The sequence below is a fragment of the Colius striatus genome, chromosome 1, assembly GCF_028858725.1.
Source record: "Colius striatus isolate bColStr4 chromosome 1, bColStr4.1.hap1, whole genome shotgun sequence".
NCBI classification, from domain to species: Eukaryota; Metazoa; Chordata; class Aves; order Coliiformes; family Coliidae; genus Colius; species Colius striatus.
In genome coordinates this window covers 92,579,737-92,606,862 of record NC_084759.1, presented here as the reverse complement: position 1 = coordinate 92,606,862, position 27,126 = coordinate 92,579,737, and the positions used below count along the sequence as shown (strand labels likewise).

The 27,126-nt window shown below is 42.0% G+C and overlaps 2 protein-coding genes across 6 annotated transcripts; one reads left to right on the top strand and one right to left on the bottom strand.

The window, feature by feature from the left end:
- Positions 1–1,617: 1,617 nt before the first annotated feature.
- On the bottom strand, positions 1,618–15,408 carry HMGN1 (high mobility group nucleosome binding domain 1). Of its 5 annotated transcripts, XR_009819168.1 has the most exons (7): positions 15,246–15,408; positions 14,738–14,770; positions 14,601–14,630; positions 14,426–14,476; positions 11,400–11,531; positions 5,818–5,931; positions 1,618–2,509 (listed from the first exon to the last, which is right to left on the bottom strand). XR_009819168.1 is itself a non-coding variant. In XM_062000935.1 (6 exons), the coding sequence occupies exons 1-6, from the start codon at positions 15,258–15,260 to the stop codon at positions 2,462–2,464; spliced, it is 309 nt and encodes a 102-aa protein (XP_061856919.1). In that variant the 5' UTR covers positions 15,261–15,408; the 3' UTR covers positions 1,618–2,461. The 5 variants fall into 5 exon arrangements, 2 of the variants coding, with proteins under 2 accessions (XP_061856919.1, XP_061856932.1); XM_062000935.1 differs by lacking the exon at positions 5,818–5,931; XM_062000948.1 differs by lacking the exons at positions 5,818–5,931; positions 14,601–14,630.
- GET1 (guided entry of tail-anchored proteins factor 1) lies at positions 14,870–25,809 on the top strand. The gene is made up of 5 exons (XM_062000975.1): positions 14,870–15,946; positions 18,618–18,783; positions 21,173–21,240; positions 22,080–22,194; positions 24,037–25,809. Exons 1-5 carry the CDS (start codon positions 15,857–15,859, stop codon positions 24,108–24,110), a joined length of 513 nt encoding a protein of 170 aa, XP_061856959.1. The 5' UTR covers positions 14,870–15,856; the 3' UTR covers positions 24,111–25,809.
- Positions 25,810–27,126: the final 1,317 nt, after the last annotated feature.

Here is a 27,126-nt window from a genome sequence, read left to right as displayed (position 1 = left end):
CAGTTAAATTGTGGGTAATAGTCTTGAAAGTCAACAAGATCTCAACATCAGAGACTCAAGATGTATGAGGTTTTAAGTAAAAGGAGGTAACAGGTTATTTTGGGGTATTTACCTGCAAGTTTATGAAGCTGGTGTTTTTGACTTGCTAAAACCAGAAAATGATCAAAACATTGTCTTGCTACTACTACATGAAACCAACAAATGAGGTAACTGGAGGGGCAGTTGGAGGGGAAGCGGAGGGTTAGGAAAAGTGGCACATATTTACAGTTTTGGACTATCCAAGATCTAGAAGCCAAGGCCAGGTGCATCCTGCTTAGAACACAGCTGTGGGGGAAATGGAGAGGAAGCATATTGTGGATCAGTGTTGGAGGACATCCTAGATATAAGCTAGAGAAAAGATAAACATTGCTTAAATAGAGAAGAGGTAAAAATGGTAAAATGCTTTCTCAAATGAAACCATTCTTTAAGAAAATAAAGGTGAAACGAAAATGTGTTTTAGAAATAACTGTGTGCCAATTTGAAGAAGGCACCAAAAAAGTACAGGAAGCAGATACCACGCTTGCAGGTGTTACTTCAGAACATAAACAAATTCTCAGTCAGGGAAAAAATTAAAAAAAAACAAAGAACGAACATTACTTTTTGATCTTGACTCCTCCCAAGGGCAGGGTGACAGTTCTCTGGCATCAAATAGACCTGTGAGATAAAACTATGCTACTATCTGCTGCAACGCAGCAAAATAATGTGAAATAGGGATAACCCCTCACCCAAAACAGCACTGCACTCCATGGGAGAACTGAAGTAATGCTATACTAGATGTGACTTTTTTTTTTTTTTAAGGTGAAGTAATATTTACTTAATATGCCCCTTTCTGATGAAAGACTGTTAAATCTCCAACAAGATTAATTTATCTTTCTTAAATACAGCAAGGATGAATCAGGACTGTTCTGTACTAAATGAATTGGTTCTCAGCACACGTATGTTTTACTTGAAATTACATTCTGTCAACGTGTAGCCTGACATAGCAGGTAAAATCTGCTTACAGCATGGTAAGCTCAGCCAACATTTCACCAGCACCAAAAGGGGAGCTTTCTTGTGCTTCCCTCCCTGTTCCTGCCCAAGCTGTTGGGGGGGGCTCACCCTCTGTGGGTTCCACCACACAAACTCATCTGGCCTGAGGAAGTTCACAGCTTAGGTCCATTTTCCTTCTAGACATCTGAAGCTTTAAGGCAGGGTTTAGGAAAATTCCAGCATGGTTCTAACACAACAGAATCTTCATCTGATCAGTTAACATTCAAGAGGATTGCTTTGTGAATCTTCCTTAAAGCAGTGATTTACACATGAGTGCACATGCAAACTCTCAGATGCCCAACAGATGAAAACAGGCAGTGCTTACTAATTATTGACTTTTTAAGTTAGCAGATGCAGCACTAGGCTACCTGCTTGCAAAATGCAAGTACAGAGTAAGACGCAACTACAGTTTTCTACTTGCACTCTATGCATTAACATGTCTCTTGAAAAAATACATTTTTGACAATATTAGGAAAAATGGCTAAGAATAAAAAAACTACACCACTTAGATTGTGAGTTATCACCATTAATGCAGGAGGTACAGAAACATACTTTCATAATCAAGGTTTATTTGGCTTTTGTTTGGTGATCACAGATGCTATCAACAATTTTACAACTGTTTTTATTAACTTTTTTTAAAATCTAAAAACTATAATTCTGTTTCTTTTCTAAGACCATTTCAAATATTTTTCATTTGCTCTTTGTAGACAAGCTATCCTTTAAAACAATGTGAAGTTCCAGTATCTCAAATACTGACATAACAAGTATCATGTGTCAAGCAGAAGTTTTTACTTCAGTCAGTATTTAAAGACAGAATAAAAAGTTTCCAATCTTTTGCATCACAGCTACAAAGTTGTTGGAAAAAATAAAGCTGCAACTACCAAAAATAACTTTGTCACAGATATACATCACTTAGCAAGAAATCCAACACTAGGGAGCAGTTTCATTAGATAAGCAATTCTACCGATGGTACAACCACAGTTAAAGATAAATAACTAAAATGTTAAGACGTTCTCAACATACCATTATGAATTCCAAAGTCTGATCTGTGTTATGCTTCATTGAATAGGATAGAAAAACTGTCCCTTGCAGGCCATGAGACGTGAAGCCTAATTAAGGCTCCAAAGCTCTCTCCTTAATGTAACATGCCATTAATTTCTGGTTTCATAGAAAACAGACAACCAGTACATGATTTTACCACTTTAAAAAAAGCATTTACACTTATCTAAATATGTAAAAAAATGGGCTGAGTTGGGATTCTCTCCTTCTTAAAAATGTGTTTTCTAGAACTACTAAAAAACCTGCATTTACAAAATAGTTGATAAAAATATTCCTCTGAATTGTACAAGAAGAAAGTTGTAAGGACCACCAATTAAACACTTAGTACCAGATGTTACTCAGACTTTGCTTCTTTCTCTACAACTGCATCAGATGCTGGAGTCTGGAAAGAAGACAGAAAACAGAACACATCAATTCAGAGTTTCTAGGTGACTGAGCCTCTCGGTTCACAGTACCATTAATGCACAGCCTGGATAACATGACAGAGAACAACTACAACTTGTTTCTACATACTGTGCTTTACAGTCTTAAACTGTGTCATGATCTGTGTACTTTTGGATAATCACCTACTGAAAACAGCCTTGAAAAGAGTCCTATCTCCCCAGGTGTATCCATATGAATGTCAGAATTTTGCTACTGCTACTAGTCAATACACACTGCAAAGGATTTTTTGTTTGTTTTAAAGAAGAAAGCACATGGCAATAGTTACTGCCTTTATGACTGGCAAAGGGTTTTTTTTAACCTACTCAGCTAAAATCGCTACACATAGAGCGTTTAAAAAAGACATTTTAAATAAACATCGTGCATTTCAATTTCAGTGCAGCACTGTTAACATAGTTACTTACTACTACATTAAGTTAAACATGATTCAGTGAAGCTGCACTGTAGCAGCAGAGCTATCCTGCTGTCAAGCCAAGCCTCTATATGCTATACCTCAACTTCAAACAAATTTGTACAAATTAAATTGATTAAAATTACAACTCCATGTTGTTGTTGTTGTGAAGGCAATAATCACTCAAATACGTAGAGGGTCTAAGTAATGCACGTGCAGAGACGTACAGGGGCAACGTAGTACAACCACCAGAGCTGACTCGAAGCCACCCTTCCTTTGCTAGCTACCTCCTTATATGCTGCTTCTGCCCATGAGATCACCCAGGGCCCAATTGATTAACTTGCAGCACCTGTTTCTGAAGTAGCATGCCAGCTGCATTAACTTATCCCTACCATCTTTATTCAAGCTGGCTGGTCCAAGCTACGTCTGTGCCTACAATTCCCCCCTTTTTCTTTTTTTTTTGAACCAGCCAGCCTTTAGCAACATATTTCAAAATTAAAGGTACATGAAGAAAACATAAATATTTTTACCCATGGCCATGAGTTTACAACAAAAGGTCAATAACAGCTACATCGCTGAACAATACAATACAGAAATCCATAAAGTCAAAATAAACATAATCTGATATGTGTTGGTAGGAGGGACGCACACTGGCAGGAAGGGATGAGGTCTTGGTAGCTCCACTGATATTTCTTTTCCTGATGTAGTTCTGGACTTTTCTTCAGATCCTTTAGCATGCTGATCTGTGAGCATTATCAATAAGATGGAAGTATCTCTTCATCTGTTGGTCATCTTAAGTTCTTTAATTCTTTTATAGCTGAAGGAATTTACAGCAGCCTAAGTGGTGCCACAGTTGCGAGGGTTTACATTTTAATAGAGTGATGGATTGAGGGTGGATCACTTGGTTCTTTCCTCAAGATTGTTTTTTCCATTGGTCTTACAGTTAAGTCCTTTCTGTTGATGTGGCTTGATCCATTTTGCCGGAATCCATCGGGGACCTTGATCTGTAATGACACAAGCATAGCCTCTTCCCCACGTTAACAGATCTGCAGGTCCTTGCCACTCTCCAGTAGTGGGATTCTTATACCAAACTTTAGGTTTGTCAGTAAAATCCAAATCCCGACTCATTTGGGCAAAGTGTGTTAATGCCGGTGGTTCATTCCGGTTTGCCACAATTCTGAGATGATTCATTGTATAAAGGGCTTTCATTAGTCTGTCTTGAGGACTCACCCCCTCTTCCCCCGTTTTTTGTTTTTCTAGAAGGCCTTTTAAGGTTTGATGTGTCCGTTCAATAATGGCTTGACCGGTGGAATTTCCTGGGATACCAGTAGTATGTTTAACACCCCATAAGTTTAGAAACTTACGTGTTTTACTGGCTATGTATCCCGAGCCATTATCAGTTTTTATCTCTCTTGGAACACCAAGGACAGCAAAGCAACTCCTCCAATGTCTTATGACGTCTCGAGAACTGTCACTGGTTAAGGCTGTGGCCCAGACCATGGCTGAATAAGTATCAATAGTAACATGTATACGTTTAAATCGCCCAAAAGGAGCATAGACAGTGATATCTGATTGCCATATACCTAATGGTGCCAGACCCCTGGGATTGACTCCTACTCCTAGGCCGATCTGATTCTGGCATGCAGGGCACGTGGAAACAATACCCTGAGCGTCCGATATGGTCAGGTCAAACTGCTTTGCCAGCATTTTCGCACTTTGATGAAAAAAATCGTGCGATCTTCGGGCTTGAGAAAATTTGTCAATTATTGGCCCCGTAGGTATCAATAAAGGAGCTGCCACTATCCTGTCAACAATTTCATTGCCAACTGATAGGCCATCTTTTAAGCCCGAATGGCTTCGAATATGTCCAATATAATAAGCAGTTTGCCGTTCATTTATCTGATGCCAGAGTCTCAGAAATAAGTTATACAGATTCTGATTAGAGATTTCTTTCAACAGCGCTCTCTCTAATCGAGTGACAGCATCGACCACATAGAGGGAATCGGAGATGATGTTTAATGGGACGTCTGACCATTTCTCAAAAGTTTTAACTACAGCCATCAGTTCCAGCAGTTGAACTGAACTGCCTGGGGAGTGGACAGTTAGATTTTGCCATTTTCCATTTTCCCACCAAACCACTCCTGCTTTGGCTTGGATCTTACTGGCGTCGGTAAAAACAGTCAGGCCTTTAACGGGTACTGCTGATCTCAACGGCCGGTCTTCCATTTGAAATTTAACAGAGAACAATTTATGGGCCGGATAATGATTATTTATAGTTCCTGGATAAGACAATAAGGCCCACTGTAATTCATCAGATTGTTGCAGTGCCCAGTTCAAGAACTCATCTGTGAGAGGAAGGAAAATGATGTCTGCCTCAATCCCTGCTATTTCCAGCAGACGTTTCCTGGCCTTAACTATTATTTTTGCAATTGCCTCAAGCCTCGTGGTAATTGTTTTTTGTAAATTATATGGCAAAAATATCCACTCCAGGATCCTCAATGGGTCTTTCGCTACTGAATCCCATTGCATCAAGATTGCCATTACATGCTGGTTTTGACTTATCACAGCAATGTTAATTGACAAGTCAGGATCATATCGGTGACTGTAGTTATTGACTATCTTGCTTCCTATTTTTTCTATTGCTTGGATTTGCTGCCGAGACAGTCTTCGCGCACTATCAGCCTCTACTGAGCCCTTTAACAAAGGCATTAGTGGCGCAAGATCCTCATTTGTGATACCACATATGGTTCGTACCCATTGGATATCACCTATCAGCTTTTGAACGTCTGTTAAGTTAGCAATATCTGTTTTAATTGCCACCTTCTGAGGATAAATGCGCGCATCAGTGATAATATTACCTAAATATTTCCAAGAGGCGTGCATTTGTACCTTCTCTGGCGCGATCACCAACCCGGAGTTGCTTAACTGTCGGTTCACTTCTTGTAGAATGCGATGCTGGTCCAGGCCTTTCCCTGCAATCAAGATATCATCCATATAATGGTAAAATAAGACACGAGGGTATTTTTTGCGCAGAGGTGCCAGCGCCCAGGCAACATAAGTTTGACAAATAGTTGGTGAGTTCTTCATTCCCTGAGGTAAAACAGTCCATTGATATCGTTTTGCTGGCTCTTGTTTGTTAATCGATGGTACTGTAAAGGCAAACTTCTCACTGTCATCCTCATGTAAGGGAATTGTGAAAAAACAGTCCTTTAAGTCAATCACCAACAGGGGCCACTCTTTTGGAAGCATTGCAGGAGAGGGTAATCCTGGCTGTAAAGCACCCATGTCCTGCATCACTGCATTAACAGCTCTTAAATCATGTAACAGCCTCCACTTCCCTGATTTTTTAGGGATAGTAAAAATTGGTGTATTCCATGGACTGGTGGATGGTTTAATATGACCCTTCTGTAGTTGTTCATTTACTAATTCATGAATGTGGGCGAGCTTTTCTTTGCTTAGCGGCCATTGATCAATCCAAACTGGTTTATCTGTTAGCCAGGTTAACTTCAGGATTGGTCGCCCATCAATGGCCGCCATTAAAAATTTTCATTTGACAAACGAAAGCCCATTTGGCTTAAGGCGTCTCTACCCAAAAGCCAAACTGAAGTATTCATTACATAGGGCCTAATTTGCACACATCTATTCTCTTCGCCCTGTATACATACCGAAATCAGGTCTGTGCTAATTTTTGTCATCTGTATTCCTCCTACTCCAACGACAGGGGTGTCTAAATTCTCTAAAGGCCAGCTTTTTGGCCAATAGGATAATGGCACAATAGTAACATCTGCTCCCGTATCCAGTAATGTGTTGTATCCAACCATGTGTTCACCATTTGGATGTTGGAATACAACCGTCTGAGTGGGCTTTCCCTGTGAAAGCGGCACCGCCAGTCTTACCTCAGGTACTCCAGTGGATCCAAAACCACCGTCTCGACGCTTACGACTTCCTGCGAAAGGAACTTTAGCTCTGAAAGGAACTAATTGCGCTATTTTAGTTCCTTTAGGTATATGAACTGGTGGCTGCCAAACTTTAACCATTATTCCAACATTTCCTTCATAGTCTGCATCAATTACACCGGGGAGCACAAAAATACCCTGTCGAGAGGCCGATGACCGTCCTAAAAGCAAAGCGCTTAATCCATAGCCAAGGGGTCCATTAACGTTAGAGGAGATAATTGTTACCTCTGTGTTGTGGATGGTTACATCTACTGCTGTTTCCACATCCACTCCTGCGCTTCCTGCAGTGGCTGATCTGAGGCCATCCAGGCAGCTCTTGGTGTTGAAGGGCGTTTTTGTGTCATCGCGCTCGCCCTTTTTGCGCTCGTCAACCCGTTTCCCTTATGCATTGTTTGTCTGGCCACTCGAGAGCGGCACTCAGTGGCTCTATGGCCAAACTTGCCACATCTGTAACAATTACCGTGAAATCTGCCATTGGACCCAGATGGCCTGGCGGAGCTGTTTGTCCATACCAATGGTCTGGACCGACATTGATTTTTCACGTGTCCTATTTTTCCACAGTTAAAGCACTTTGGCCTCCGATCTCCTTTGTGGGCTTGAACTAAAGGTTTCAATGCTGTTGCCATTGCCTCAGCTAAATGTGCTGACGATCCTACCCTAGAGCAGGCTTCTATCATGTCGACCAAAGTTGCTGTCCGCGGGAGAGCCTGCAGGATCTTTTTGCAGTCATGATTAGCGTTAGCAACTGCTAAGTGTAATCCTATTTCCGCCTTTACTTCAGCCGACATGTTTGGTATATGATCCAGAGCTGCTCTTAGGCGGTCTAAGAAGGTCATGAAAGGCTCATTAGGTTTTTGAATAATAGTTGTATATGAGGGAACTGGCACCCCCATATCAGGAACGATCTTAAATGCCTGACGTGCCAGTGTCTGTGTTTGCTGCAAGATAGCTTCATGCAGCCGGGCTTGTACCTGAGGATCAGCGAATGCTCCTTTACCCAGCATCATGTCTGCTGTGACAACTCGCCGCGGATCTCCCTGTTGTAAGTCCATGTTTTCCACCACCGTCAGATCAACTCTTTTTTCCCATTCAGACTCCCATAATAATACCTGAGTGGGCTTCAGGAAAGTTTCTGCAAGCTTCCGGCAGTCAAATGGAGTCATTAACCCACTGGCAAAAATATGATCTAGTAATGTCTGAACGTATGGGTTGGACAAGCCATATTGCATTACTGCTTTCTGGCCTTCTCTTACCAATTTCCAATCTAAAGGTGCCCATTGTCGTTTTCTTTGTGCTGTTATTACTGGAAAGGCTTGCGGAATAAATTCGCCTTCGATTACCGCATCACGTATGAGGCCTCTCCATTTCTTAGCCGGATCATAATCATCTGGACGAGGATCTCTGAGTACCTGTGGGGATGAAACTTTAATCTTTGTTTTGGTTAATTCATTAATTCGTTCCAACAGTTGATTAGCTGTTGCTTTTGGTTTTTCTATCAGTTCCTCCAGCTGGGCCAAAGTGTGTTTCATATCTTCTCCGTGTTGTATTAACTCTTCCTTTAATAATTGTCTTTGTTGATCTTCACTAGAAGTTGGGGGTGATGATGGCAGAGGGATACACTCAGGGATTGATGAGCTCAGGGGCAACGGCATATCATTTGTAAAACGTACCTTCCGTTCTCTGTTAGGTACTCCTTCAGGTATAGCAGAAGGGTGGGATGGGGCAGGATGGTGAAGGGTGGGTGGGAGGGGAGGAGAAGCAATGTGTGTATTCGGCTCCTGGAACGGTGCTCTAGGGGGTTCTGGGGGAGGTGGGCTCACATCCATGCTCTCCTCTTCCAGAGGTGGAGCCGAGGGTATTACAACATTATCCCCTCCGAAGAATCTCTGAGTATTTTCTTCTAGAGGTGGAGCCGATGGCACTATAAAGTCACCACCTCCAAAGAATCTTTTAGCATCCACTGGGAACGCAGATGGTGCAGCAGCTTCTGCTTTCATGGCAGCAGCGGCAGCACGCTCAGCTTCTAGCTGGTGTATAATGGATGATACCAATTTACACAAGCCAATAGCATTATTCAACATGTCTCCTAGCTTTTCCCAGTGTCCTTTTTCATATACTTCTTGGGGGGAAGCAAAGAGACCTACTTCCTGTCCCCATCTTACAAGCCTTAGCAAAGGCTCTCTTTCATAATTGAATCCTTTTTCCGCAAGGATATGCTGGAGGGTGTCAATAGGACTTTCCTCTTTGCTTAGCATTTTTCCCATTATATCAGTTTGCTCAGATTACTTGCCTTTTCCAGCAGAAATCCAAGTGCTTTTCTGCCGAGGGTTCTTGATCCAACCGATTCAGCGAATCACGTCGGGGTCACCAAATGTTGTTGTTGTGAAGGCAATAATCACTCAAATACGTAGAGGGTCTAAGTAATGCACGTGCAGAGACGTACAGGGGCAACGTAGTACAACCACCAGAGCTGACTCGAAGCCACCCTTCCTTTGCTAGCTACCTCCTTATATGCTGCTTCTGCCCATGAGATCACCCAGGGCCCAATTGATTAACTTGCAGCACCTGTTTCTGAAGTAGCATGCCAGCTGCATTAACTTATCCCTACCATCTTTATTCAAGCTGGCTGGTCCAAGCTACGTCTGTGCCTACACCATGTAGATGTGAAAATCCTCTGCATTTGCAACATATGTTACACAAAGGAACCTAGCATAAGTATTAGCATAAACAAGATACTTAATTATTCCAAAACTCTGCAGCACTATGAGCAGAACAGATTGTTTAACCACAGCAGTAGCCAAACAGGAACTCTAGCACCCTTTTCAGCTTCACTGCCACCTGGGGGAAGCTCGTGAAGGGTGAGCTAGGGAAGCCATTTGTATTGGCAGGCATTGGTCTCTGGCAGAAATTGTCGCTGGCCTTTCAGCAGATGGTGGATTAACAAAAGCATTGCTGATGCTATTGTCCCAGTTGAAAACAGTGAAGTCCAACACAACAATGTCTCTGCCTCTTATGGACTTAGCTATTATATTAAACCTGCAATTTTGGGTGGTGTGACCAACATGAAGGCAGCATAAAGATGTGCTCCAGAAGTCACTATCCATTCCTTGCACATTTACATTGTCTCTGCACCAGTGCACTAAATAGATGCCGGCTGAGAAATATTGCCAAATTTAACTTTTGCTGGTAGTGCTGAAATACTACATGCACAAATTAAATTATGTGGTAATAAGAGAGAGCTACACAAAGTCAAGCCAACTAAATAATTCTTAGAGCACAACTTCTTTACAAAGATCACACTGTAAGGTTGCAAATGAAAAACCATTACCCCAAAGTTGTCTTGTACATTGAAATACCATCCTCTACCTTCCTCACCCACCAAAATACAGCTATCTAAAGCCCAAATACTCTCTTCCTCTACTTGATTGTCTATTTGCATGCTGGTAGATCAGTGTAATGAGGAAAAAGGTCTATCTGAAGTCTGTCTTAAAAAAAAATACTCTTCAATCCAACAAGAGGACAGGAAAATGACTTGTACACTTAAAAAAATCCTGAGTCTCTGATTAGAAAACTCCACTGAACTAGCTAGAAAGAGTGAGGCATTCAATATTGCAGAAACTTGAGACTAATCCTAGGCCTGTTACCACATGAAAAATGGTGTTTCATCCAGGCATTAACAGCTGCCCTAGTAAAAGGCACTGCTGCTCCCTACAGATCCTGTCCTAAATTTAAAACTACATTCCAGAAAAAAATACAGTGTGGAGGATGTTTTAAGTTAGATGATCAGTGACTCCCAAAAACATCAGCAACATGGACACTTCAGCATAGCATTACAGCCAAGAATGATTTGGCATGTTCATTTCCTCAGCAAGCAATATTACTAGTTCTTGCACTTTCTTCTCCACCCCTGCACCAAATGTCCCTTCTAACAGCAGTGTCTGTATCTATGACTCCTACGAATGTTATCTCATCTTCAGTTAAATCATTTCAACTTTGAGTTTTCCATGAAAACTGTTTCCAGTTGCAAGAAAATGAATATTGAATTTGTCAAAATACATTTTCAGCAAGAAGGAACCTCTCTTCAGTAACAAAGGCAAACTAAAATCCAAACCAAACCCTCTGCAGACAGACACTCCAACACCTCCAAAGTAATATCCCGTCTGTATATGCTGGATGTATTATTTTGACAAGAACTACTAGGAGGGAAAACAGCCCCTCCCTGAAGGACATTACCTTGTATTGGAACTTTGGCAAAATTCTTACCTTTTTCCTCAAATTCATTCAGGGACTGTTATCACGTCATTGCAGCTCTTTGGGGCAACTACAATTTTCCAGATATATCTAATGTTTCAATAGCCTATGCCCTTATTTTGGCAGAAATAGATTCTGATGGAAGAACTGTGTATGTTTCTGATAGATGTTTGGATAAACCAGTACAGTAAGTTATCCAGCTGCTTTGCACAAAAGAAAACAGGCAACTTTACCTCCTCACTTTTAGCTTCCCCATTTTCTGCAGGCAAGTTGTCCTTTGTCTGTTCTTGGTTTGTCTCTTCTGTCTGTTTACCTTTAGGCCCCTTCCTCCCCTTTGACTGAGCTTTCTTGTCCTCAGATTTATCCTACAATGAATTAAGTTTCCAGTAAGTAAATTTCTATGACCTACTAGGTAAACTTTGAACAAATAATAAAAAAAATAAAACCCAAGACAGACTTGCTAAAACAGCAAGAGCTAATACCAGCAAACACTGAGCTAATAAATACCTCAACTGACAAAAAGTTTTCCAAACTATATATAGACAGACATAGTTCCAGATAGTCAATAAATTAAAGAATCAAAATGGAATAAGATGATAACTAAATTCTAGTAGCTAGACAGAGAAATCTATAATATATGATTTAACCTCATGGCACGTGAAAAAATAGCAACGCAGTCCTTCCACTCCGTAAAAAGTACTTTGCATGATTTTTCCTCTTATAGGTGAGAATTTCAGTAATCCAACCTAAATAAATGCATTGACTAGAAGGATAATTTTCAGTGTTCCTTTTGTTAGTATCTCAGTCACGTTCTATGTACCTACATGACTGTTGTTAAATGGACAGGGAAGAAGTATTTGTTCAAGAGCTGCTTTCACAGAAATATGTAACACATTCTCCAAGACAATCCTTACAGCAAACTGAATGATACAAAGTCTGCCTACCCTCCAGCTGATCCCTACTTACAAAGTACTTCATCAGTTCAAAATTAGATAAATGCACTGGTTTTGACCCCGTCAGACATTATGATACTAACAAATCATTTCAGTAAGTGCCAAACTATAGCACTCTTTCTGAGCAGGTTCAATGTCTGTAAGTAGCAAGTGAACATAATGCATTTAAACCTCTAATCAGAAGAACACTACACTCATCTACTTTGAAATGTTTTTAATCTCATTAGAAATATTGGGTGCCTTTCATAAGTACGTTCTTCAAATTGTGTCCCAATTAGTTGTTTCTGACCTTAAGTACACTCCAAGAAATAAAGGTCTCATTTTTGCACACTTGAAACACTGTAGAAATGTGTCTATTAGAAACTATTACTATAATAAACTATGCGTTCAGAAGTATTCCACACTATCTTGAGTCTAAGCATTCCTCCTCATTACAAAAAAACCCTGCAATTTCATTACTTTATACATACAACTTTTTACCAGCTATCTGAACAGATTTCCTATCTTACATGAGTGCTCACATAAAGTACTGACTTCATGAAAACATGGTTTTGTTACCCAATTGCAACTATTGAGCAGAAAATATAAATGTTTTACACCACTGGAAACAAACATGCAGTAAGTTACATTACATAAACAAGCAATGCAAGGTAAAACAAATCAATGCTGATTGCATGCAATCATGTCAGGTAACTAAATCTCCAGTGTATACAAAAGTTTAGAAATTCTTTTCCCATGTTTTTGTAAAAGATAATCTTTTAAATCCACAAAATCACAGAGAAAACACATGAAATGCTAATGAGACAAAAAATTCTTTTTAAGAGTTGTAACAGCTAAACTCAGCATGACAAATTCAGGTAACAGACAATTTCACAACATATAGGCTTCCATGTTTTGATTGTCAAAATACTTTTTTTCCTTAAATTTACAAAAACAAAACAACCCACCACCAAGTAACTACATAATGAGAAAACTTTTCCCAACCAGAAAAAAATACTCTCAGGCAAGGTTTTAAATGTTACAGAGTTAATGCAAAGAGGCATCTCTCCATAGATCAAATACTCAAAAAAGACAATCATTAAAAAAAAAAAAAAAGGAAAAAATGTATCATTTGACTGGGCTGTACAGTGAAATATTTCTGCAACCCATTTAAAGCAAACCCAGAAATAGCTAAAATGGAAGTACTGAAGTAAAACATAATCAGGAGATTTTTACATTAACAATGAGAAAATCTCCAAGACAGCATGAGTTTCAGAACAGAGCGGATAAAGTGTGATTTTTCACATATTCACATTGCAGCAGGACCCTTGTGCAAGGTGTGTTCTACTTAATAAGGTCACAATTGTTTGTGCGTGACTATGTGCCCAGCTATAAACCACTGAATTGTTTCTTCCTAGAATTAAAGCAGTTGTAGGCAGCAAGTCAGTATCATGCATGTCAACACCAACTAGCAGCATCAATTGGATGCACCACACAAAGATGCTGAGAAATAAAAAAGGGAATCAGAAGGGAAGTAAAATTGGAAAGCTTCCCCAAATTCTATAGGCTTGACAATGGGAATGCACTGATATTCGAACCATTAGAATGAAGATGCTTTACTGGTATGTAGCTCATTGAGTGGCATTAATAAAATGCAAATGTGGAAAAGCTTGCAAAGCAGAGTTCTGTATTACTGTATTCTAAATGTGCTTACTCCATACATTAAAGTGACAAGCTTATAACCACAAAAGAACACTTATAACACACATAGCAACATGCCAACAGAGACATAGCCTCTTTTATTTCTCCCAAGAGATGAAGTATTTCACACCTCAATTACTGGCCCTGTGAGGGTTACAATGAAAATCTGAAAGCTCATAGTAGACCAGGCTTACTTACACACAAAAACTTGGAAGCCAGGAACCTTTTTCAGTGTCTGCCTATGCAATTAATTTTTTTTCTTGTCGCAACACACTGCTTTAAATTACCAGTGTGTTTTATCCCCTCCTGCTACAGTGATGAAATACAACCCTATATATGGTTGCTTTAAGTAGTTCTGCTCAGTAGTAAACTACCATCCAAGACCAATGCAACAGCACCTGCATTTCTACACAATACCATGAGTGATTTACAAGGATCCACTCAGTCACGGCAGGTACCTGTAAATACATACTGGTGGAAACATCTGAAAACAATACTTTAGCTAAATGAAGAACATGCTAAGAAGCGCAAAAACGTTCCTGCACCATGCATCCACATGGAATGGGATACCACCAGGCACGTACACATCGTACTCCTTCAGCTCCCCTCATCCCAGTGATTCTCACCTTGGCCGCTGACTTTTTGGGTTTCGGCTCTGCTTTGGCAGGAGCAGGTTTCTAAGAAAAAGTAAGAGGGAGATTTAGCTCTCGGTAATCCCCTTTGCGGTCCAAGGAAGACACACGCTACCACCACCCCCCCGCCCACTCTCGCAGGGACATCCCTTCCCGCTCCTGTACTTACAGCCGACAGCCGCGCCGATCGCCTCTTCGGCTACAGGCATGGAAAAAGACAGAGAAAGGGCGTGAGGAGGCGGGCTGGGGGCGGGCCCCGCCGGGCCCGCTGCCACCGCCGCCCTGCCTGCTGCCCGGGGCACCTACCTCCGCGGGGGCCTCCCCGTCCGCCACCGTCACCTGCCAACACAAACATCCCGCGTCAGGCGGCGCAGGCGCCTCGGGCCGGCGGTGGGGCGGGATGGCGGCTGGGCACGTGACGCCGCCGCTCGCCCGCCCCGCCGCCCGCCCCTTCCCGCCGCCGCTTTCGGATTTCGAGTCCCGGAGAGACGCGGCGCCCGGCGAGGCCCCGTCGAACCTTCCAGACACAACAGCCACCGGCTGCCCGCGCCCGGCGCCGCTGCCCCTCGCGGGGCTCTCTCCGGGGGACACGGAGCTGCTTGACAGGAGAAACACGCCTGCCCCAGCCAGCGAGAGCTGGCGGCCGCCGCACCGTTGCCTACCGAGCGGCCGCTTCCCTCCCTCCGAGCCCCATCTCCGCGCGGTCGGACCCCTCCACACCCGCCCGTCCCGGCGCCGACGGAACGGGACTGTTCTGGGCAGCGAGGCTCCCCGTCGGCGGTTCCCTTCACTAGCTCGCTCGCTCCCGTTTCACCTTTCTCTTGGGCATGGCGAAGCTGCGCGGCGGCAGTTCCCGGCCGCTACTCCCGGAGCTGCGGTCGCTCCCGCCCGGCTGCTGCGCGCTCTAGGTGCCTCACGGCGAGCCGCTGCGGCTGCCTGCGAGCCAGCCTCGCTACGCAGGGAAACCGCCTTCCCCCCCTCCCCAACCCCCCCTCCTCCCCCCATCCCAGCAGCGCCAGCGGCACCGCAACAGGATCCAGCCGGATTGAAGGGGGAGGGGGCGACGGTGTGGGGGACGCTCCCCGCTCCCTGGCGGGGGCCGGCCCCGCCCGCCCGAAGGGGCGCCTCACGCTGGGCGGGGCCGGCGCCCGCCAGCGGCACCAATTGCGCGCATGCTCCCCGCCCCGTCTCGCGCGAGGCGGCCTTTCCCTGCGAACCGCCGGGAACGGGGCGGGGGGCGGGGAGGGGGGGACGGCCACTTGATTGGCCAGCCCTGTCACGTGGCCGCACCTGTCCCCGATTCCCCTCACCCAGACTCCCGCCCTCTCCCCCCCAGCTCGCCGTGGGCGGAGGAGTCGCCTCGTCCCTCCCCGGCACCGCCTGCCCGGGAACCCCGTGGTGCCCGGGGGGAGGCGCAGGCGCGGCATGGCGGAGAGCGGCGCCTGGCTGCTGGTGCTCAGCGCCGTCTTTCTCTGCAACGCTCTCAAGATCCTCCTGCCGTCCTGCTCCTCCATCGTAAGTGACGTCACCGCACCCGCCTTCCGCCCCTCTGCCCGGGTACCAGGGCTGCGGGCGGGCCTGCGCCTCGCCTCGCCGTGCCGCCGGGCTCTGCCGCCATCCGCCGACATGGGGAGGGGGTGGAGGGGTGCCTGGCCCTTGGGAAGCTGTGTGTAGAGGGGTGAGGCAGTGGAACAGCGCGTTGCGGAGTGGCCGGTGCCTTGCGGAGGTGGCGTCACCGCCGCCTGACAGTTGAGGGCTGAGAGGCCGTGGCGGCAGTTGTGTCGTTTCGGTGCCCCGTAATGCATCCCCATCTGTGGCGAGCGGGGCTTAGGCCTGCTCCTCATCCTACTAGAGCATGGAAAAGCTGATGCTGGGAAGAACTGGAGATGATCAAACCTAACACTCTGATATACTTGACTTCAGCAGTCTCTTTGAAGCAAACGCTCAAGTTTTGCCAAGGCAGATTTAGACTGGGTATTAAGAAAAATTTCTATAGCGAAAGAGTTGTCAAGCATTGGAACAGGCTGCCCAGGGAAGTGGTGGAGTTACCATCCCTGAAGATAGTCAAAGACGTGTAGGCGTGGTGCTGAGGGACGTGGTTTTGTGGTGGATGTGGCAGTGCTGCGTTAACGGTTTGACTCGATCCTAAAGGTTGTTTCCAACACCTAAGCAATTCTGTGATTCTTTAAAAATATTATCAATGTCTCAGTTCAAGTTAGGGCTACCAAGATCATTAGGGGACTGGAACATCTCTCTCACAAGGAAAGACTGCAGGACCTGTGGCTGTTCAACCTGGAGAAGACTAAGGAGGAATCTCAAGTACCTAAAGAGTGGATGTCAGGAGGATAAGACAACACTTTTTTTTCTATAGTGTCCAGCAGTCGGTTTAGGGGTAATGGACAAATGCAGTAACACAAAACATTCCACTTAAACGTAGGAAAAACTTCTTTCCTGTGAGGCTGAGGAAGCCCTGGCACAGGCTGCTCAGGAGGGTTGTGGATTCTCTTTCTCTGGAAGTTTTCAAAACCCACCTGGACACATTCCTGTGTGACCTAATCAAGATGATCCTGCTTTAGCAGGGGGTTGGACTGGGTGATCACTACAGTTCCCTTCCAACCCCTACCATTCTGTGATTCAAATAATGCTGCTGAGGCTCCAGCCCTTAGGGGACTGCAGGGAATATAAAAGACAGCTTTGCTCAGCCTTCCATGTTTTCAACAGATGGACATCTTCAGTATTGAGGAAAGAGATCAGTGGATATAGAGATTAAGGAGTTAGACATTGTAGGAGAAAATCATAGTTGCTAATCAGGATACCTCATTGGTCTCAAGTGTTTCTGTGGATGTGTGGATAACAGAATTATGAACCAATAAACTCTGTCACTGCCGAATAAACTTAGATGTGAACAAGCATGCTAAAATACCTATCGTTCTGTTCTTCCATGTAAGTAACTTCACTATCACACAGATCAGTGCACATTGTTTGACAATGGATAAAAATCCTAGAAAACGTAAATTACTCTTGGCAATTTGGGAAGCTGAACTCAGTGTTACTGTAGATAACTAATGAAAATCTCTGCTCAGCTTTCTGCTGGAGTTCATGACAGAAAGTAAAGTTCTCACTGACTGCAGTACTGAGAATGTTATTTGTGGGGAAAAATAACATGTCTTGAGGAAGCCAGGAAGATTTGCTAAGGAACAGGAAAAAAAGGAAAGTTTTTATGTTGTTTGTGTCAATTTCTATGGTAAGAGGAGTTCATGAACCAGCAAGCACATGGGTCCTCATGAAAAGAAAGTAGACAAGAAAGGGAGAAAATGTTTGCTATCACGATACATGGTTACTTTTTTGCATTTTTGTCAGTAGGAAATAATTTTAGCCAAGAAAACGGCAAAATATTTTAAGAAAATGGTGTTTAGTTGTATGAGTGAGATGGAAGAAAAAATAACTAATGCAAACTTGTGTTTCTGGTTTTGAGGCAGGGGTAAGATACTGTATTTGCTGGATCACGTCTCTCAGCCTATATGGCAACTGGTGTGCTCCTAACAGTCCAGCCTAGGTGAGCCACGCATTACTGGTGAGATCTGAAATTGGGCTTCAAATGAATGAAGCTTCCACAGTAATTAGTTTAAACTCTTGCTGAGGCTGCTGAAGCTAGAAATGGGAATGATGAATGATTAAGGGGTGTTGCTGGAGCTGGAAAAGGTAATAAAAATATTAGTGATAAAAAGATGTGCTTCCCTGGTCATCCTTCTCTTACATGTATGATGCACTTTTCATCCAAGCAGTGCATGAGGAGAACTTTGAAGAGGAAGGGCAGCACTTCAGCTTAGGATGCAGCTGCAGGCAGGGCCTGGGAGGTTTGAAGAGGTCTCAGATAGGGAGGTGAGGAAAGGAAAACAGAAATCAAGATGGAAAAGGCATTTAACTGTCATTAAAAAAGGTGAAAATTACTGCCCTGCAGGGATGGTAAAACTCTTTTTGGATTGCTTCTGTCAGAACAAGGGAATAAAAATTCTCTTTTAGAACTTGTTGTAGATGTTATACCAAAGTTTTCCCATGTCTTGATGAAAGAGCCTTTTTTATGGGAGGCTTTTGCCTATGGAAAGAGGAGCTCATGCTTTATACATACTAAAGAAAATCAGTGGAATTCTGAATAAATAACTGACACTATTTCTTTACTTCTTAGATATCCAGATTACTACAAAAGGATGCAGAGCAGGAATCCCAAATGAGAGCTGAAATTCAGAACATGAAGCAAGAACTCTCAACCATTAGTATGATGGATGAGTTTGCTAGATATGCCCGTCTGGAAAGAAAGATTAACAAAATGACTGACAAGCTTAAAACTCACGGTACAGTGCAACGTTTACTCCATTTTCTAGTTTCAAAAAAAACGTTTTGTCAAGGGTATCTTGAATTTTAAGTACATTTCTCCATCAATTTCCACCCTTCACTGCCCTTATCCATTTCCAGTGTTCCCCTTTTTTTTACCTCTTTTTTTTTCTTTAGACTTTTTGTCAAACTTGCTTTATGTGTTTCAATTGTCCATAGTTCTGCATACACTAATAAGCTGATAGTTTAGATGTAAAATTTTTCTTACAAGGAATTTCCTGGGCTTCACTATGTAGTTAGTACTGTTTCTTAGGGATGCTCATGGCTGAGTCATGATTTGAATAAGTGGACAAAGTCCTCTGCTGAGTATCCTCAGTGCAAAAGGGCGCATTGCTTGCTTGAGGCTCTTTGGTGGGTATACTACAAAATGCTAGAGGGAAAACATTGATCTGTCAGGTAATCAGATAAGATCTTTCCTATCGTTTTGCAATCCTGTTTGATCTCATGCAGCTGCTTTTGCAATAAAGGTATAGTGCTTTGTCTCAATGAGGATTTTACAGTAGTATAGTCCATCATCTCCTGGTTGAACATACATGTAAACGTTTGGCACTGGAGCTTTAGCGCTTGTACTTGCCCAGACTTGCTAACAGATCCTAACAGGACAGGAGACTAATTGCTTTGTCCACCTCCTCTATGTGGAATGGTTGAGTGTTTATCAGGTCCTTGTTTGGAGAAAGGACAATTACAACTGGCAGTTTTGGATTGCTCTAAGTAGTGTAAGTCTTAACCCAATAATTTCAATTAAACTAGATTTGAGTAGTTTACTTACCAACCAACAGCACTATCTTAAAAAACTTTAGGCTATGTGTCATGGTTTAGGCCCATCAGAGAACAAAAGACCACAATTAGTCTTAAGTGCCAAAGACCTAAGGATTGCCAAAGGCCAGGGAGAGCTTAATTGCCGCTTAGGGTTCCAGACAAAACAGAGCAGGCTACTCGACTTAGGGAAGAAAACAGAAAATAATTTAATCCAACACCAACTAAAGCTTAACCATAAAACCCCAAAACATAACCAAAATAAAACAACACGGAGTGGTACAACAGTGAAGAGTCCAATCAGCCCTTTAAGAGCATCTTCTCCCCGCTCCTCCCCTCTTCCTGGGCTCAGAGCCCTGATCCCAGTGTTTTTACCTCCTCTCCCCCTGAATGCCCTATGGGGGCAGGGAGTAGGGGTTTTAGTCAGTCTGTTCCCGATAGCCTCTGCTGTTTGTCTCTCCTCAGGGCAGGTGGGCTCCACACCAGTCCTCCATGCAAGTCCATGGGGTACCTCACACACGCAGCAGCCCTGTATGGGCTGCTCTGAAGTGCATTTATCCCAAAAATTACAGCTCCTTTCTGCCTCTCATGTGGGCCTGTTCTGTGGCCTGCAGGCTCTCCAGCACGGCCTGTGCCATGGCCACCCCCTCACAGTAGCTCGTCCATCTGGGTGCACTCACATGGAGCTGCTGGTGGCTCTCAGTCCTGCCATGGCCCTGCATGGGTTGCAGGGGTACATCTGCATTCTCACCACGGCTTGCAGTGGGGTCTCTGGTCTGGTGGTCCTCCTTCCTTCCTCCTTCTCTGACTGTAGGGCCCGCGTGGTAGCCTCCATCTTGTATCACTCTTACACCTCCTGCCAGCACTTCAAATTCCCGTCCCCTAAATAGTGGTGGCAGAGGCACCAGATTGGCTCAGCTGGGTCAGAGGTGGGTCTGATCCAAGGAGCCAGGGGAGAGTCCAAAAACTCTTTACTGGGTCTTCACTGTAACCCCCTCCCCCTGTTACCAAGCAAAAGCTGCTCCTTGCTAAACCATGACACTATGTTATATTTGAAGATGTGTTATCTTCACTGGGCCTCTTTACAATGGTCTGAGGTACTTGCACAGAAGGAAAATAAGAGTGAGGAGTTTTAATACTGAATCTGTCCGAGAGTAATTCATTGATGGAGTAGTATTAGCTGTGTTCCAGGATGAAATGAGGCAAAAAGTGCATCTGCTAAAGCCATCATTCTCCCCTTCCCGTTCCCTAGGAAAGGGAAGAATTAATTTTATGCTTTATCTAAAGCAGGTTCTTAAATTAGTGACTGTTCTCATTTGGACAGCGTTCTTGATTACATGTGATATTTCTATGTCCAAGATATCAGTGTTTTGCAACTTTTCGTAGTAGCGTAACCAAGAAACGAGGGTATGATACGGACCTAGCACTTCCTTGCACAAGGGTACTTCCAATATAGATATGAGTCATTTGAAAGATATTTTTAAACAGTGCAATGTCTTGGTTTGAAGAGTGAAATGTTAATAACTTACTTGTTTTATGTAAGTATAACTAACCATTCTAAGTAATGCAGAGTAATATGTTTTCTTTTAACAGTGAAAGCACGAACTGCCCAATTAGCCAAAATAAAGTGGGTTATAAATATTGTATTCTACATCTTACAAGTAAGTAAATATTTTATTATGAATACAGATTACTAAACCAAATACTCAGTAGTCTTCTCCTGATGATTAGTCACACAGATGTTTGACATTGCAATGACACAGCCCATGCCAAACTGAAAGAGTTTCTTGAAATCAAAGGGAGGGATGTTGCTGATGAGGTCTAGTAGTTGTGGATGGAAAGGGTTTTTTATTTTATTTTAGCTCTGTTTTTTGTTTTGAGATGAGAAGATAGGAGTTTTTCTTACCTCTTTAACCACTGATAGTTTCTTTTAATATTATATATGGCACGGAACTTAGGAAAGTTCCAACCCATGCAAATATGTTTTACTTATGGTTTCGATACTTATGGTATCGAAAGATATGCTCTTACTGAGCATGCAAATCTCTGCTTACAGCTGCCACATGTTTGCCCACAATGCCTTATTAGGCTGTCTCTGTAGTTCAGACTTGATGCCAAAGAGTTTCCTCTAATAAGAACCACAGTGGTTAACCTGAAGATGTCCTTAGGGTAATGTTAAAGTGAGTTGGATTCCTATCAGGCAAGATTTATTGCTACAAGCAGTCATCAGAATTTAAAACTGCTATGTTTGTCTATGCTAGATTGGAATCGGGGTCTCAAAAATAAGCAGTTTTTTTCAACATCTCACTGCTACCTCATAATATTAAGCACAAATTTAAGGTCATTCTGAGTTAAGAAATACTTTGAACTTTAAGAGCAACATAAAGTAAAAAAACCCTATTACCTTTGATTAGAATTTGTTCTTCACTGTTTCAAAATAGCAGTGGAAACACACTTTGATTTGTATTGTTATCCAAGCTAATAGACATTTGCATTCTAGGCTGCCTTGATGATCTCCCTGATTTGGAAGTACTATTCTGAGCCAGTTACAGTGCTTCCAAGCAAATGGCTCGCTCCACTAGAGCGCCTGGTAGCTTTTCCCACAGGAGTGACAGGTAAGGACTGCGTGCTGGAAAAAAATACTCTTCCCAAGCCCATGCGGCCACCAACAGTAAAGTGATGAAGAGCATACATAGATTAAAAGCACAGCTTCTGTACATTTCTTCCAACTCCCTTAACAGGAGGAGGGGTTTCAAACATTTTATTAGCTATTTCCTATGTATTCAGCTCTTGTTTAACTGACAAAGAAACATCATTTTTATTTCTGCTCAAACAAGGAAGCTTTATCTGTATGAAGTAGTCCCTGGAGAAGATTTCTAATCAGAAATATTTTTATTTTAGGGAATCTTCTGAAGTAGTAGAATTGGGTTTAAAAATGGGCAAGTACTTAATAGGTCTGTATCGCTTACACGTGTTTCTTACAAATTGCTGGGGTTTCATAGTAGTGTAACTCCAGACTGATACAAGTATGTTCTTTGTTGGCATTTTGTCTTGTCTGTTCCCACTCTTCCCATCACATGCCTGTTGCATTTTTACCTAGTTAAATCCTTTTCTTTTGAGCAGTTTTAATATCAGAACTGTATCATAGAATCATGTAATGGTTTGGATTGGAAGAGACCTTAAAGATCATCTATTTCCAGCCACCCTGCCATGGGCAGGGACCCCTTCCACCTGATCAGGTTGCCCAAAGCCCCATCCAACCTGGCCTGGAACACTGCCAGGGATGGGGCATCCGCAGCCTCTCTGGGCAGCGTATGCCAGTGCTTATATCACCAGTTGTAGACACCTGTTTCTGAGTGAAAAGTGCGCTGCTGTATGCTAACGGGATAAGTCAACAGGCAGAATAACTGGATAATGTAATGTGGAAATTTACCTTCAAGCTGAAATGCTGCTGGTGAATCTTCATATTTGGCTTTAAGTCCTGACTACCTTAGAAGGAATTCCAAAATATGTTGTTGGAGTTCTGTGTTGTGGTATCCTTGATAGCTGTCCAAAGAATGATTTGTATCCAGCATGTAGAGTAATAGTCCTTGGAAGACATTTATTTAAATAGAATTTGAAGGAATTTTAAAAGGTTCATATCCGTGTCTGGCTTCAAATCTCCCTTTTTGTCTCAGCTGATAATCACAATGAAGAAATTGCTTTTGAATTCTAGGTTATGAACACAAAAAGTGTCTAAAATCACAAAAAAGGTAGTTTCTTCATGTGTGTGTTATGACTAGCTCTGTGTTCCGTGGCACTATGTAGCATGATGCTGTTATCTGCAATACAAACGTGTTGCACATGACAGTCAGGGTGCACCTTCTATTCCACTACACCAATACAAGTTTCTGTGCTGCAAATTGGAGAGACGGGACTCTGTAAAACAGCAGCAAGAAGCATCTGAGTCAGTAATGAAGGTCCCCGTAGCGATTTTCTGTGTAGCTGTATGAGGACCAAAGGGAAAGAAGTGTGGATTTAATATTTTTCTTTTTTTTTTTGAAAGACCAATTTAAATTTTGCAGGATATTTATTTTTTACCTCTCTTAAGTCTGGAATTTAGGTTCTAGCAAAGTATTCTGTTACTTGCCAAGCCTTTGACTTCAGCATATTAGATGTTTTCTATTAGATAAATTTAAGTGTTCTGAGCTGTGGGTTGCATATGCCTCACTTCAGCTCATATTCATGTTACTTGGTACACTTTGTTTTTTTCCCCCCTATATAACTATCAGTTTTTCTCCGGACCACCATGCTGGGAGTAAAATGCCATCCCTTGAAGATACATTTGTTTATATAAAGATGTTTTGTTCCTGTTCAGCTCAGAACACTTTCTATGCTTTGAAAGTTTGTTTTCAGAAGCATGTTTGCTTCAGGGTTATTGATCCAATTGCTGAAATAATGTTTCATCTCTCCTTCAGGTGGTGTTGGAATTACATGTTGGCTTGTGGTATGTAATAAAGTTGTAGCTATCATGCTACACCCTTTCAGCTGAAGGAATCCTCATAATCCATGGAGTCCTCAACTACATTTTTATTATCCTTGTTTTAAGTGAATAAAGCAAAAGAAGGAACATCTGTCTGTCATGAGACTAGGACTGAGACAATCTTTGTTACTTCATTTGCATATCAGTCAGCATTTCCTTTGATTTATTTTGCCTTTCCTTGTTATAGTTTTCAGTTTGGTGGGCAATTACCAAGGAAGAACATTACAGTTTATAGAACCTCATTTTGTGTTTGTTATGACCAGTATAAACACTGATTGATGGCAGAACTGTAAGACTTTGTCATGGTCCATATTCACCAAAATCTAAAAGTGTTGGACTTGTAAAATGCACTGACATTGGGAATTCATTTGGGACATTTGCTGTTTTGTTCCTGTATAATATGGTTGTTTCACCCAAAGGTGAGATTATATTTGGTGACAAGTGGTAGTAGACAATAGAGGTAATTGGTTTGCTTGGCTTAGAGTAAAACAGGATTAGTTTCCTCTTTTTTTTTTTTTTTTTTTTTTACACTAAAGTTGGTGTATTCTTGGACTATCTTAGAAAGTGCACTACTGGTAGATACACAGGATCAGCTTTTTGTCTCTTAGGAGAATCACTCGGTTGCCAACACAGGATGGCTGGTAATTTTTTTTTCCCTGACTTAAAATTCTTGGAATTCCTATTTTATTGATAACTGACCTTTCCTTACTTGGTATTTTTTCTTGTTCCCAAACAGAGGTAGGACCACTGAAACTTATTTACTTCTGTGTTGTGGGAGGAAAAGTGTGGCCCAAGCTCCATGGGCCTAAATTTACTAAAGAGAAAGTAGAAGACAGCACACCTCCTTCAGAGGATTACATTTCTAAGGGTTTTGGTGTACACTAGTGACAGTCCGGGATAACCCAAAACAGCTAAGTAAATGTAAAAAGGCAAATTAATGATTTAAATGTCTAAAGTAGTGACAGAATGGCAGCAAGAAGGAGGAGGGAAAACAATTTTCTGATTTGGACTAAATCCTTCTTGCTGTATTTAGGTACAGGAAATGGACACAATATTTTTAATTTAGAGGAGGACAGATTTTTTTGTTGTACTTGTGCCTGCAGCACAGTGACAAAGTTGCATTAGCTTCGGGGCTGCAGTGTTCTGTGACCCAAACCTTTATTCTTTGCATGAGGCTGAAGGAAGCTGTAGGGGACACCTTTTCTTCTTCTGCTAGGCTTTGTCATGCTGGTTCAGCTGGTACAGTGGAATGTAGCTGCTATGTTATTTCAGGTCCTCTGCCTTCCTACAGGAAGGAAGGAGTTAGGGCCCCTCAGTAATTAGCACTGCATTTAGAAATCAGTTCAAAAGGTCATGATACATTGTGTGTATATATGCATGAAATGTGGGGGTTGAGGTTTTTTTAATGTTAATTTAAAGCAAAAAATCTTTTTATATTAATGATTACATTTAGCCAACGTGAAAATAGATGCACTAAATATAAAGAAAAACTGTTATGATTGAATGTTACATGTAATTGTGGTTTTATTAATGAAATAAAGCTTTTCAAGCCATCTCAGGCCTTCTAATCCGTTTATCAATGTTAATTACAGTTTTCTTAAACAAAACCCCACAAAAACCAAAACCAAAAACCCAACCACTTCTGGCTTTGCATAAGGAGAGAATGTTTCAGTCAACAGGACAACTTGGTTTTTATTTTTTTTAAAAACAGTATTCTGGACAAATTATTTGACAACATATTTGTTATTAAATAATTTGTTACAAATGCTTTCAATATCATCTGTAGGTTGTTAGGGAGTTTTAACACATTGAAGTGAAGAAAAGCTGCCTCATCTAAAATCTTCACAGTGGCATTTGCTGTTTATCCACACATAGCGTGGGGTCATCAAATCCACAGTTTAGTCAGACATTTGGGCAATTAAGGGCAAAAAGGCTTTTGGCCACTGAGTTGGTACAAAGAGGAGTGTTGGATTATGTGTGCTTGTTTGCTCTTAGCTCTGGGACAGCAATGAAGGCATTGTTGTAGTATTAGTAGTTTATAGAGGAAAAAATGCTTACTTTTCTGACTGCACAAAGTCATGCTTTGAAACTTGTCTGCTGTACAGCTCAAGCACTACTTCAAGAAAATCATCAACATTTTGAGAAGCAATATGCTGCAACTAAGTTCAGATCTAAATGTCCTAATCACCTTTAAAAGCTTCTGTGGTATAATTTTTTTAAGTGGTTTTTTTAAGTGCCACTGCCTTTTAAAATTAATAGAATACACATATTTTTCCCTTACTTCACCTCATTTTAGCAAGCGTTTCCTGAATTACTACGAGGAACGAAACATAATGCTCCTACTCTTGCTTACATAACCTTAAACACAGGATTTTTAAAGGCTTTTTGAGAACTGGATATGCCTGACTTCTCCAAAACAATAGTTTACTCTTGCACATTCATCTTTGGCTGTCAGCTGTGGAAGTTACCAGGCGAACTGCTTTGATAAATTTTAACAGTGGAAAAGAATGATGCTTTAGAGCTTTATAATGCTAATGAAAACAATGTAATAGCAAATTATTTTTATTATTTATGAATTCTGGAAGCTATTTCAGGAGCGAATAAAACAAAAATAATTTTCTTTCATCGCACTGTTAGTACTAACCCCATAACAAGCAGATTGCTCACTTTGGCTAGCTAACAAATCACCAGTTTCAAAACTGCCCAGAAAATGCTAAAACCTGGAAATGACAAAACAAAGGACTAACTTGAATACCTGGTAACAGGTTAAAATGTTGCAGTTGTTGATGGCACTCTTAGTAAAATGTGTATGCAGGCATATGCATGCATGCAGGCCAAGAAGAGGAGAATGTTCTTTTGTGACAACAGTCTGGACTACCATTTTGGAATAATGGAAAGAAATTCTCAGCATTTGTAAGATTTAATATGCATTTAGCGCAAGTAAAACCTCTGTTTTTTTAAGGAAATGTTTTAATTCTTATTTGTGAAGATAAGTTGATGTACTTAACTAAATATTAAAAAAAAA